Below are 13,982 nucleotides of genomic sequence, written 5' to 3' on the forward strand. Positions count from 1 at the left end.
AATGCACTCAATGCCAAGGCAGGGTCAGGCTTGCTGTGAAGAGAGAGACACGCTGCTCGGTTGTGTTTTCCCAGGTAGCCTTCGTCTCTAACATCCTGGGGCCACGTTTTCTGAGGCTAAAGGAAGCCCCCACTCTCTCTGAGTGGAGACAGTTACGTTTGGGTGCAGAGAGAGCAGCAGAATGCAGATGACTCTGCTGGAATGCACCGCCCTTGATCAATCACTCCATCAGAATTTCTGGAGCAGGAATCTTCGGCACCCTCTGCCTCTGCCTCTCTACAGGAGCATTCCTGTTGGCAATAGTCCTTCTCAGACTTCCAGGGAAGGGAAAAGCAAAATCAAATCATGGCTTTGGAAATCTAGTTAGGGAAGAGTTGTAGGAGAGAGCAAAAGTAAGAGTCAGGCTGTATGAACCTCCAGAGAATATTGTTTTTCTTCCAGTGATTGACTGAGAAAACAATTACATTTCTCAATAGTCTTCCAGCTGAGCCTTGGATGTAGCACTACCTAACATACAGATTGCTAGTCTGAGGCTCCCCTTTCAGTGTGACTGGATCATCAGGAAAGAATGGTTAGGAACACACACACACACACACACACACACACAAACCCATACTCAGAAGAAAAGCAAAATGCTTTTAAAATCAGATCACTAGGTTGTGAAAGACTGGGCAACATTTCACTATTTAGGAAAAATATTTATTTGCAAGAAATAGAAATACAAAAGCATAACAATTTCGATTTATTTTTTGTCCAAACTAAGTACAAGTATCCTACAAAGTATTTTTATTTTTATTGTGTTGGTACTTAGCTTATGATAAAGAGTAAAAAGCCAGTAAAAAAAAAAAAAAGCACAAAGACAGATAATAGACTCAAAATGCACTTAGATTTTAACACTGCTGGTCTACGCAACCTGTTAGAAAAGGGAGGGAGGTCCCAGCAACAGCACAGACATTAAAGCTTACTGATGATTCTAGCCAGGGGCTGCTCACTACCATTGAGAAGGATCACTCATAGTTTGCCAAGGAGCACTGGTGTTTTCCAAAGACTCATAAAGCATTTTATCTGAAAGGGAGATTTTTTTAAGTAGTGTAGGTCATGGGTCCACGGTGCAAACAACTCCTGTTCTCACCCAGCTGGTGAGCCAAGGATGGGATCCGAGACACAGAGCTTAACACCCTGGTTTTCCTTTCTCCAATGCAAGGCCTGCCAGCTGGAACTCACAGAAGACAGGATGAAAAAGACAAGAGATGGGCGTCTGGTGGAGAGCTCCAGCAAGAAGCAAACAAGTGGACATTGCACAGTGGGGCCATCAAGGGGGTAAATGCTGCGTGCCCTGCCCAGAGGATCTGAAAGGCTGTGTTCTCAGGAAGGAATCGCTCAACGTGCTTCACAAATGGTTGCATTGCTCACATCCCTTAGCTCTTTTCCGTCTCGTGGGAACTAGCCGCCTTTGTTTTCTCTACCTAAAAAACTAAAGCAACTTTTAGCACGGCGCCCAACCCCTTAGTAAGTGCTCAAGAAACAGGACTTCCCTGCCTGCTGGAAACAGAGACAAAACAGAGCATTCCTGAATTTTAGGTAACACCAAATGACAAAATGCAACATCTAGCTTTTTCCTGTAGTTAAGTGCCGACCCTTTGGCCACATTAATCCTCAAATGGGCAGTGGGAAAATGCTCTGCTGTGAGGATTTATAATGCCTTTAATCCTGACTAGCCAGGTTTTTATGCCATTGCACCCCTACCAAGTGGGATTTTCCTAATGGACATAACCCTGTTTCTTTCCTCCTGATGGGGCAATCTGGGAGTGGCTCACTTTTGGGAAAACATTTTTGACATTTGGAAAAAGTTCTTTCCCCCATCCCCACTTCAACTAATATTATAAAACCTCCAGGGACCAGGGATTTCTCAGTCACTCTGGGTTCATAGGTAAGGCTCTGTGTAAGGCACAAAGGAGTACCTGAGACAGAAGAGGATAGTGTGTGTGTCTGTATGCATGGGACAGAGCGAGCGAAGGCATTTGGTTCTTTTGGAAAGCTATGATTAGTGCGGTTTCCTCAGTCTTCTTACTCCCCAGTGTTCCCCAGGGCATCATGCAACACCCTTCCTTAATAAACTCAGAAGTCCTAGGAGTGACTGAATGAAGGAAGGAAGGAATGAGTGGATAATCTGAACTCTGGCTCTTTCACAGCCCCCATTTCACCACTTCCTACTCCTGCCTGTAGCTGCATCCCAGGGGTTTTTCCCCTAGCTCTGCTAATCGTCTCAGCTGAAAGCAGTCAAATAAAATGACTCTCACTAGGGCACCACCCGCTGGGAGCTCCCCAGGTCCTGCCAGGCCCGCCAGCAGGAGTGCCGGTGCCTTTAATCCAGGTGCCCAAAGACTGGATTCCACAGAACCTAATGAGTGGCTCACGGCAGAGAAGGGGAGACCGAAAGCCCCCGCTTCCATCTCCACCCTCCCCATGTCAGCAAGGCCAGCATGGCCGGCCCATTCCTCACTCGTCTCGTTTTCTGGATTCTGCGTACACGCACACCTCACGTGCTGTGTGCTCAGAGGCGCTGTTCTGCCTTGAGAAAGAAATTCAAACCACGACCAAAATGCTGGGCACTGCCCTACTCTTGGGATAAGAACCAACTCATTCTCCTACTCTACAGGCACGTGGGCTTCACAGCCACCTTCTGGTGTCCAGGCTGAACTGCGATTTAGCGAGGAAAACAACCTTGTATTTACAGTTGGTCTGGAAGCAACTTGAACTGAAGCTGCTTTCATAACCTGCAAGTCAGGTCTCCAAATAAGACCACATTAACCGAAAGGTTATCTAATTTTGCCTACACTGATGTCACACCTCACCCCACCTCCTACCAAAAAGGAGCAACCTAGTTCAGCTGTCAGATCTTTACATAACCCTCTCTTCCTGCGAGCCTGACTCCTGAGCCCCAGCACTTCACAGAAATTCGTTCTTGAAACTGGCACCACCTCGGCCTTTCATGTACACACGCCTCTGTCGAGTGCCAGTGGAGCCAGGAGGAGAGCCACGTGCCTGGGTGACTCGGGGCTCGTCTGTTTTCTGCGTCTTGGCAAGGCATCCCCCTCACTGGTGCAATCAGGGAAGGGGAAGGCGAAGGCCCGTCTGTAGGATGACACAGGTCGTTAGATTGATTCTTGATGGCTGCCGGCCGCTCTGGCAGTGCCATTTTTCAACACTCACGTTCAGGTGCACTGCTCTGCCGCTATCTGACATCTTCAGAGCTAAGCGTGCATTACTGACTTTGTGGAGAAACAGTCCACAGACTCTGGGCCCAGCCCTGGAACAGAGGCACGCAAACACCCTCGGACACGTGGAGCCCATCGGCTGCCACATACCCAAGTCCTCTTGACCCGTTTTGCCCTCCTAAAGGGAAAACGGTTTAGTTCCCTTTACTCGCTCAAGCAAGGAACAGATTTTTCTTAAAAGAACAGCAAAACTGGCTCTTGAACCCACTTGAAAGTGCCGTTGGACCTCTCTGGCTAATGTCCCCTGTGTCTAGAAAGAGTCTGTCCTGGAAAGATGGTCTCCCAGTGAGAAAGCTTTGTGCTTTGTGGGCAGTGGTGTCTCGCGAGGGGGAGGCAACGGCAAGAACCAAATCCTCAAAGCACTAAGGGCGGGGCCTAGAAATTTCCTTTTTCCTTCTCCCTCCTCATTCGGAACAGCAAGCTCGCTACTCGGTGAGCCTTAAGTACCCAGCGTAGGTCAGCTGCAGCCCGTGGGTGGCCCGGCCTGTCCGCTCCCTTCGGCCCTCAGGTGCGAAACCTTCCTTTCTCATTGAGCAAACAGCACTTGAGTCCATTCTGCCTTCTCAAACCTTGTCGGGCCCCAGATAAGCGCAGAGCGATGGGTCAGCAGTGGCCCGTGGTCACCAGCCATCGGCACGGAGCAGCAGCAGCGGAGACCACTGGCCGCCCCTTGCTCCCCACCACACAAGGTCACGGGCAGCGAGAACCAGGCAGCCAGCCATGCCCGCTGCAGCTCTCGCTCGCTGTGCGCACACCAACGCGGCCGTCTCCCCGTCCGGAACCCTCTCCGTCACACGGGGACCCCAAATGGCCCAGGGGGACAGGCAGGGGTCTGCCCGTGAGGTGCAGGGGCAGATGTGAAGTCTGACACGGAACGGGCGCCCTGGGCGGGGGCCACGGAGACGGCCAGGGAGGGAAAGGGAGAGAGACGAAGTCGAAGGCGCTTCGGCCGCTACTAGACGTCAAGTACAGAACGTAAGCACATTCCCTACATGAAACTTTTGCAAGCTAGGAAGAGACATTGAGGGAGAGTCTTCTACCGTATAGAACACAAGACCGTTTCCATAGCTTTGTACGAAATAGAAAAGAAAAAAATTACCTACAAAAGTTACTTTCAGTCATTAAAAAACAAAAATAAAAGTAGGGTGGGGGTTAGGTTGTATCTCTTTGGGTGAGCTGCAAAGTAGCCAAACCTGTCAGTAAAGGAAGGGAGACACGCTGGTCACTGACCTTCCGGGCTGCGGACAAGCGGGGCGGAAGTGGACTGCGGGGGGCGGGACCGGAGGCGGGGCGGAAGTGGACAGTGGGAGGGGCGGGACTGGAGGCGGGGCCGGGGGCGGGCGGGGACGGAAGCCGACAGGGTTGTCGAAGTGCCTGCTGTAGGGCACAGGGCCTCCCTCTCTGTTATAGGAACTGGGGAGAGAGCATAGGGCCAGGAGCCCTGCCCGGAGCAAGGCACTGTTCCATCTTTCCCTCTGAGTTCCTCCCATAGGGGCGCACGGGCTTAGGGGGTTTCTCAACGGTAACTGTTTTACAGGCCTCCAAAAAGAAAGAAAACTTCATCGGGAAAGACTGGGGATCCCAGAGCCTAGAGGCCCTCCCAGCGCCAAAGGCCAACAGAGCGGCTTGGAAGGAGCCGTGGGATCGCTCCGGCGTGGCTGCCCGCAGGAAGCCTGGGCGAGCTAATAAATACTATTTACAAATGGGGAGGAGAAGCTGGAGCGGCAGAGCTATGGGGGGAGGTCCTACCAGCAACGAGGCGGGGCAGGTTCGCCTGGAGTAGAGGAGCCTGATCCCTTCAGGCATTGCACTTGCGGCCTGAGAACGTGAAGGGGGCCTCGCCCACAGTGCCAGTGCCCCGTCGGGCGAGGGCTCCAGCGGCGGGGGACCCGGGTGGGAGCGAGGGAGGACGTGAGTCAGTGCTTCGCCAAATCGCGACAGGCATCATGGCATTCTTGTGGCTGCAGTCTGGGGTGTCGATCGAACCAGTCTTGTCTTCCAAGGGGTCGCGCCTCGCAGGGGAGAGAATCAGGCAAGATCTTCTTTGGCACCGCTGGTGGAAACAAGCCTGCTTGCCCCACCCTCACCCCTACAATGGTATCTACTAGAGCGGTAAGAGAGAGGGAGGGGGAGACGTAGGCTCCCTGCTGCAGGGGAGGGGCAGGGACCAGAGGGCAGGGCGCGCTGTCCCGGCCGGCGGGGAACCCCAGGCTGGCCTTCCATCCAAAGCCACGAAATGCTCGTCCGTCCGTGTCTTTGTCAAGATCCAGTGGCACAGAGGAAACGCTTATGACAAAGGTGATTTGTGGATGGAGAGGTGACGTTCAGGGAGACGGGGCGGGTGCGGGAGGCCTCTTCAGAAGGTGGTGTTCACTCTCCTGTCGAGTTCTACGACTTTCAGCGTCTCGTTCCCCTCCAGGTTAGCGCTGACTCTGTGAAGGCGTCGAAAGGAAAAAGAAGTGTTGGCCACCAACTGTTTACTGCAACTCTGATGACACAGCCAATCCATGACAGCGGCCTTATGGGCTGGCCCAGGCTCCTCTAGGGTCCCCTTCTCTCCTAGCATGAATTCTCTGCTGCCCAAGTCCTCCCACCAACCTATCCACAGTCCCACCTTTACGCCACCCTGGAGCAGGCATCCCAGCCCAGGGGACAAGCCTGGTGGTTTGATACTGGCTTGTCCCAAGTTGCTGACAATTATTGTATTCACTGAGGATGTTTAGCCCTATGCTAAAGTCTAGGGAGGAGAGCTAATAATCCAAAGATTTAGAACTGGTTTGAAATAATGAAGAATAGAAAATAAATACGTTATCAAGTTGTGTTCACAGCCCAGAGAGTCTCGAGGCACTCAGAGGAGGATGAGAAGAGCTCTGATATCCAGGAGACATGGCCAAACAGAGGGATCTGCCTAGGGACTTGAGGAGCTGAACTAAGTAGGAGAGAAGATTTGTGTCACGAGCCAGGTAACCAAACAGCTTGGTCTCTAGGAGCTTCCAGGAGGGGCTCCAGGCATTCCCCACAACGGGAAGACTGATAGCATCTTACCTCGTGGGGTGGTTGAAAGAATTTATGTGATAGCATACGTACAGTGATACAAATAGCAAGAGCCAGTACACGTGCAACCTACCTGCACATGGAGACCTAACAGGATATATAATGTGAGCCTTCCCTCTCAGGGCCAGGGTTAGAAAGCTGCGGAAAGAGTCTACGATGGAATCTTCCCCACTGATGTGGCAAAAGCCTCATTTCTGGGAGGGCTGGGAGCAGAGCTCAGCTAAATCAGCAGCCACTCCACTTGTCACCCACAAGGAGAAGCCATGTGCAGACCTGGGGGAGCTCACACTAGGTCTTCTCCTTGTCTCTGCTCAGGGCAGTCACTGGCCAGTCTACACCCCACAGTGCAGGCTGCTAACTCAGCCTGTTCCCAGTGTGCCGGTGGAGCTGAATACGTGTGTCTAGGACTCACAGGTGCTGCTGCAGCTCCGACAGCACTGACTTCTCCAGGCTGGTCTCATTCGAGAGAAGGAAATGAGGAAGATCCATGTCCGCTCTGGACTCCAGCCCTGACACCCTGAGCAGGGAGGAGCCTCTGTCCCAGCCCCCAAGCTCCCCTGCTGAGGCTGGGCTGGATGGTTCCTCCAGGGGAGAATGCTCTTCATAGATCAGCAGGTTCCTGGATCTCACTGAGGACAAAGCAAAGGAACAAAGTGTCAGCAAAAGGCCACAGGGGTCCAACACATCTCCTCACTCCCCATGCCCAGGGCTGGCAGAGATGACAACTGGTGGGTCCTTGTTGCCCGGGGCTTAAGGAGCCATTGGAACTGGGCTTTCTATAAAGGCTTCAGGGTTTTAGAGATTTTGCATCAAAAAAAATTATGCCAATTATACAGTGCTGGAAGAACTCAGAAAAGCAAACAAACACCAAGTAAACCACCCCCACTGCTTTGAAAATAAAAGTCCCTTCCTTGCCCACCTTTAACTATCTAGGAGAAAGAATCCGTGGGAAGTGGGAGTCAAATACTCAGAGAGGTCTAGGTGTAGCTAAGAGGAGAAGCAACCACAGTGAGTAGGTCTTGCAGGAAGATGAGGCACAGGGCATTACCACTCAGACCCAAAGCCAAGGCCATGAATCAAAGGGCACACAATCTCTTCCATCTTATAGGACAGTCACAGAGGATAGATGGCCCTCTTGCAATTTTCTGCAACATGGAAGTTGGCTTTCAAATAAACTTAGTGATGATCCTTGGGGAGAGGGAAATAATTTCTCAACAGGCCATGGAAATTATTTTATTGGAACACTACATAATACATTTCTGTCACATACCTGGCAAAGGACACACCTGCCCAGTGAAGACCAGACATTTCAGGATGGCAACACTGTCCCTAGAGCAAATATGATACCTCCTGACTCCAAGCTCATTCTATTAGTAAATCTGTTTGTGTGTATATCCCTTATTCACTATTCCTTTATTCCCTACATATTTAAAAGAGATAACTGATCTACCTGAGAATATATATATATATATATGTATACACATACACACAAATATGTATATACATATATTTCTTATCAAACACCCGAATCTCCAAATTCTGTCAATCTTGGACATCATGTTTTATAAGATACACTAATTCTTTGATTTCATTTTACAGACTCTTACTATGGTAGCACACAATTCCACTCAGTGGAGGCAGAAATGCAAGAGCTCTCTTAAAATGTTATAAAAACATAATGTTCCCCCAAACACACACATCTTACTCCCTTCACAGAATCAAAAAAGAGGGAATGTCAGAATTTATCAGGGAACACAGTCTAGAGCAACAGTTTGCAAACTGCGCTCTGTCGAGCTCTGCAGAATTCCCTGGGATGCTTCAGCCTGGAAGTAGGGGAGGGGCACAGGAGAACCGGCCGCTGGGATACTGACAGCACCTTCGTACGACTTTTCAAAGTTGTACAAAGATTCCTTTCAGAAAGCTCCAGAGAAACGAAACAAGACACTTCCCAGGTTGCTGCTTCCCATCTTACCGACAGATGCTGTGTATGGCTCTGGCATGGAATGCTGGCTGGGCAGCGCCATCTTGGTGGCAGAAGGATAGGGCCCATAGCCCTGAAAGAAGCTACCAAAGGCAACAGCAAAGCACAGCACAACGACCTGGAGAGGGAAGACAGGCATGGGGGGTTGTGGGTTCCGGGTGCAGGGCCAGGGAGACTCCCCTCCACCAGGCCCACAGACTGTACCCACATATCACATTACTGTCTCACAGAGGAACAGCATGCTTTCTCTGGCCACACACAGCACTCGGCCATGGAAAGCTGGGAGGGACCAGAGACGAGGGGCCCAAGCAGGGGCAATTACTGTTCCGTCCCTTGGGGAAACTCACCATGAGACAGGTGCCGGTCTGCGTGCCAGCCAACTTGCAGGTACGAGACACCTTGCCCATCACCAGGGTCTGCAGCTTCTGGAGTTGCTGAAGCAGAGTTCTGCCAGGGTAACAGACGAAGGCCATGAGAGGAGTCTAAGAGCTAAGGGATGTGTCAGGATGACCCCACTTGCTCTGTGCTCCAGAACAACGCTGTGACTTCATGCCTGCCTGGAACAGATACTGCAGGCTGGCTTTGGGCGCAGACACAGATGCCAGTACCTTAACACCATCATCACACAGCTTGCCGGGGCTCAGAATCAGCCCGAGCACGTGAACAGCTTACTCTGTTCTTGGACCATTCTAAGAGGTGCATGCTGCCACATGTTTCTGACAGGTGTGACTTGTCAGTTTTTAAGAACAGCAAAAAGAATACTCTGATCTGAATGCTTGGATCTTCCCCCTGCCCCCAGAACCACCAAATTCAGTTGTGAATTTTGGTTAAAATTTAACCAAAAAAGGAGACAAGAAACCAGACTCCCAATGTGATGGCCTTAGGAGGTGAGGCCTTTGGGAAGTAATTAGGTCAAGAGCATGGAGCCCTCACTGAATGTGGTTAGCCCCAATGTGGTTAGCCCCCCAAGAAGTCACTAAAACCACTGGAGCTCTTCCCTTCCACACGTGAGGACACGGCTGGGAGGCACCGTCCACCACCAGGAAGTGAGCCCTCGCCAGATACCGAACTCGCCAGCACCTTGGTCTTGGACTTCTGGGCCTCCGGAATTGTGGGCAATGAGATTCTCTTGTCTACACGCCACTCTGTGTATGATATTCTGTTACAGAAGCTGAACAGACACAGATAATGGCATTAAAAGGAGTTCTTTCATCCAAGAAATGAGAAAATACTGATGAAAATAAGAAAAGGGAAGAAAAAGATCAGCAGAGAACCACTGGAGGCATGGCCAGAGGAGATGGCTGTGATTGGAAAAGGCAACAGCATCACTGAACAACAGGCCTTTGGGAGGCAAGTGGGGGAAAGAGAGAGGGAAAGGGGGTGGGGAAGCAAAAGAATGGCTGTGTTCAGGGCCAGGACGCAGCCACCTGCGCTGAGGCCCATGGGTCTTGAAAGCTCACAGCACGCTCACAGTCAGAAATGAAGCCAGAACACGAAAGAGCAAAGATGCCTGATCGACTAGACTCTCGGGCTCCCAGCCAGGGGTTTTGGAACTCATCCTCTGGTCTTTCTCCAGGAAAAGACAGAGAGCAGGAGCAAACGAGTTATTTTATCCCTAAAATTGGACAACAGTGCCTCCCCTTAAAAGGGAAAGGTCTGGGGATGAGAACAGTGCCACATACTCTGTTCTGTGTGATGTCGGGACACAGGAAGAGCAGATGGTGATATTCTCTGCAGTTCCACAGTGCAAGGCAGAGAAACGGATCTGACAACACACCCTCCTGGATCAGAGCATGTAGGACGGGTTCTGCGCAAGAGTGTAAGGAGGTGAAGCTCCTCCTCACCTCACCCCGATCCCCACACCCAACGCACCCAGCTGTGGGGACTTTATGGGCAAGCACTATTTTTTTTTTTTTTTTTTTTGAGTCTCGAGGATTTTCAGAAAATCCATGCTGTGATGTAATGTTGGAAGCCACACAAGTTCATCACCAAATCAAGCGCTTGCAGAATTCTGGGCTTCCACAGCTAACTTGCTTCTCATCATAGAATTCTTTGAATAGGTCTCAAGTGCCAAAGGACAAGTGGGTTCTTCCTAGGTTTGCAGCTTTTCTGGTAAGTACCAATGAAACAAGTTCTCCCAGTTTTAACAGATCAAGGCCAGGTTGGCCATAACCTTGCTTTCAGTAGTTGAAGGAGGTGTGGAAGAGCTGGAACATTCCATACAATGTGCAGTGTGGGACTCAGAACACTAAAACTCTAGGGGGCCCATTACATGTTTGCCTTTAAGTTTAATTTTAATGGAAGCGAAGCAAAATCATCTACCCATTAATTCAAATTATATTTAGTGTGTAAATTGAAATTGTTCATCTTTCTGGTCATGCAGAAGTATGATCACACATAGCTTGCACCCGGTTTACATTTATGTAAATACCTTCAGGTCACAGATTCTCTAAAAGCATCCTGTAATGTCACTCGGGTCCGAGAAATACTGACCACTTTAAATTCTCCTTGTGGGTTTACCTAAGGGGTGCCATGATACAGCTGCTTCTTTTCCTCATCCAAGTTTTTATCTCTTCTCCCAGGATTTCTCCATGAAACCCCCTCCTATCCATCAGCGGGGCTGCCTTCTTGAAGCTGAGGGCTGAGTGGTCCCCTGTGCAGCTACCCATTACAGAGATTCTGCTGGCCACATGTGGGACTGACCACCATCTGTAATACCAGCTGCAAAGCCTTTGCTGTTGTAATTCTGGAAGTTCTGGGCCCACAGATAAGAGCACACGGTACAGACATTTTTCTCTTGTGTGCTGGCCACTTCCCATGTTGTCAGTTACTGAGATCTTGGCTGCCTGATGAGCTATGGCAAGTGCCTCCCTGACCTCGTGGCCTGCTGAGGAGCCACTTAAGTGACCATGCCACTTTTGCTAAGCAACTCAACTCTCCACTGGACACTCCTGCTGCCTGTGCTGGTGGCTAGAGGTGCTGAGGCTTAGCTGTGCTTGGTGCGAGAGTGGATCACCTTTCTCTGCCCAGCTTTCAGTTAGATGGAGCATTTCTAGATTGTACCAAAACCATGTTATGCTGACTCCAAAGTCTTAAGGTGTTTGAAAAGAGAAACTAACATTTCCATCTCTCATTAGAAGTTCCTGTTCACCTGGAACCATGCCGTACTTCCTCCTTGCCCATTGCTCCTTGCCTGGTTGTTAGGGCATGAAAAGCCAAGAAAATTGTCGCTCCCCCTCTTCGTGGAGGAACGACACTAAACCCTGCCTAGGCTTCATATCCGAGTCACGGCACCATTATGTCGCTCCCCCTCTTCACGGAGGAACAACACTAAACCCTGCCTAGGCTTCCTATCCGAGTCACGGCACCATTATGTCGCTCCCCCTCTTCGTGGAGGAATGACACAGGACCCTGCGCTGTTCTTTCATCTGCTTGGCCCTCCCCGGGTTTGCTGCTGGTTCTTCCCGGGTTGGCTACCGTCCTTTCCACCTCCGTGGAAGGGCGGTTCCCCCTGCCACATTCCCCACTTCCGCGGGGGAGCAGCACACCGCCGGCCGGCTCTCTCGGGGGCTGCACAGGTGTTCCCTCAGATGTTCCCCTTAGATGTTCCTGGTGCATGTTGTCTCTCTCCTCCTTTGTAGTCCTCTTCCGCCAATCCCAACTCTGCTACCCACACGCCGAGTACGCTGCTCTCCTCCAATCAGGAGCAGGTCCTGCTGTTTATTGGTTGAACTGGAGGCAGCCGTGTAGAAGCTGTTTCCTCCTCTCCCAGCGCCATATTGTGGGAGAGCAGATGCATAGAATAAGTCTTAATTCCAGTAACAGTCTAGTCCAAGTTGCTCCCAGTTGCTCCCCACAGATCCCCCTTTCTTTTTATTTTTGACGTTGATACGCGCCTGTCTTCGGTGCCCCACGGCACACACTCTGCTCTGCTTGCTAGAGTTGCCCACAGGTGCTTACAAGTCCTATCAATCAGGCAAACCGAATCCGGGTCCTCTCTTTGCCATGTTGTGAGGAGGTTTTTAGGCGCTGATGCGTGCCTGTGTTCGGTGCCCTGCAGCGCATGCTCTGCCCTGCTAGAACTGTCTGCAGGTGCTTACAAGCCCTATTAGGCAAACCGAATCCAAGCCTTCTCATTGCCGTATTGTGGGGAGACTTATTGGTGTTAATTCGTGTATGTCTTCGGTGACCTGCGGCGCATAAGCTGCTAGCCGCCCGCAGGTGCTCACCACCTCCCTAATCAGGCAGACCGAATCCGAGCTCTCTCATTGCCATGTTGAGGGGAGGCCTCACCTCTCTCCATTTCTCTATCTCCGGGCATTCCTATCTCTCCTATTTTACTTCTATCTACCAGCATTCCTATTTCTCTCATTTTACTTCTAAATTTCTGTTTCTCTTATCCCTGCGGCTTCCCGGTGCCCGCCCTGAGGCTGCTTCTCGGCGGCTTCTCAGCTCTGAGCCGCTTCAGCCTGCGCTTCTCCCATCTGCGCGGCTTCCCGGCTTTGCGCGGCTTGGCTTCGCGCGCTCTGCGGTCTCCACGCCCTTCGCGTCCGCACCACGGCCTCGCGCCAGCCCCGCGTTCCCTATCTATTCACACCCCGTGCTCTCTCTGCACACGGCGGCTTCCGCGAGTCACACAGCCCCAGCTCACGTTTCCGCCACTAGTATTCAATCTAAGTTCCCTGGGCTAACCTGGCGAATTCAACCTAGCTCACGCGTCTGCGCCTTTCGGTCTGGCTTCCCGTCCTTTGCTCCCCGGGCTAATCTGACGGATTCCAACCTGGCGGCCCACGTCTCTGCCTCTGGTTCCAGATTTTCGCCTTTTGCCCCCCAGGCTGACTTAAAGAATTCCAAACTGGCTTACGTCTCCGCCTCGGCCTGCCCCCCGCGGCTTCAATTTCCCTAACATTTTTCTCTACCCGGTATGTTTCCCTAAGTTTTCTTCCAACAATATTCCTCCCTCATTTCTCCTGGCTTCTCCCCACAGTCCGTATCCGAGTCTGTTTGTTCTAGCTTTCACTTTCGCTTTCGACCTTAGAGATTTCTCCCAGCTTCCCCCCGTAGTCCGTATCTGAGTCTATGCCTAGGCTTTCAATAGCTTCTTCCGGCACCTTTTTCGTCTGGCTTTTCCCTAGGCTGTTTGCTAGTCTCTCTCTCCGGTATTTTCCACTTCTTCCCGTTTCTTCCCTCCTAAGTTTCCTATCCGAGTCACGGCACCATTATGTCGCTCCCCCTCTTCGTGGAGGAATGACACAGGACCCTGCGCTGTTCTTTCGTCTGCTCGGCCCTCCCCGGGTTTGCTGCTGGTTCTTCCCGGGTTGGCTACCGTCCCTTCCACCTCCGTGGAAGGGCGGTTCCCCCTGCCACATTCCCCACTTCCGCGGGGGAGCGGCACACCGCCGGCCGGCTCTCTCGGGGGCTGCGCAGGTGTTCCCTCAGATGTTCCCCTTAGATGTTCCTGGTGCATGTTGTCTCTCTCCTCCTTTATAGTCCTCTTCCGCCAATCCCAACTCTGCTACCCACACGCCGAGTACGCTGCTCTCCTCCAATCAGGAGCAGGTCCTACAGTTTATTGGTTGAACTGGAGGCAGCCGTGTAGAAGCTGTTTCCTCCTCTCCCAGCGCCATATTGTGGGAGAGCAGATGCATAGAATAAGTCTTAATTCCAGT

The 13,982-nt window shown here is 51.4% G+C and overlaps 1 protein-coding gene across 3 annotated transcripts in view; it reads right to left on the reverse strand.

The window, feature by feature from the left end:
* Positions 1-1,189: 1,189 nt before the first annotated feature.
* Positions 1,190-13,982, reverse strand: part of CREB3L2 (cAMP responsive element binding protein 3 like 2) — a 130,725-nt gene continuing 117,932 nt past the window's right edge. For all 3 annotated transcript variants that reach the window (XM_008258046.5, XM_002711936.6, XM_089329546.1), the window contains 4 exons: positions 8,661-8,760; positions 8,305-8,431; positions 6,745-6,961; positions 1,190-5,710 (listed from right to left, as the gene is read on the reverse strand). In XM_008258046.5, the coding sequence (XP_008256268.1) occupies positions 5,635-5,710; positions 6,745-6,961; positions 8,305-8,431; positions 8,661-8,760 (520 nt within the window). In that variant the 3' untranslated portion in view covers positions 1,190-5,634. The remainder of the gene's footprint in view (positions 5,711-6,744; positions 6,962-8,304; positions 8,432-8,660; positions 8,761-13,982) is intronic.

The sequence above is a fragment of the Oryctolagus cuniculus genome, chromosome 3 (genome assembly GCF_051225735.1).
Source record: "Oryctolagus cuniculus isolate XC-2025 breed Fujian yellow rabbit chromosome 3, ASM5122573v1, whole genome shotgun sequence".
NCBI classification, from domain to species: domain Eukaryota; kingdom Metazoa; phylum Chordata; class Mammalia; order Lagomorpha; family Leporidae; genus Oryctolagus; species Oryctolagus cuniculus.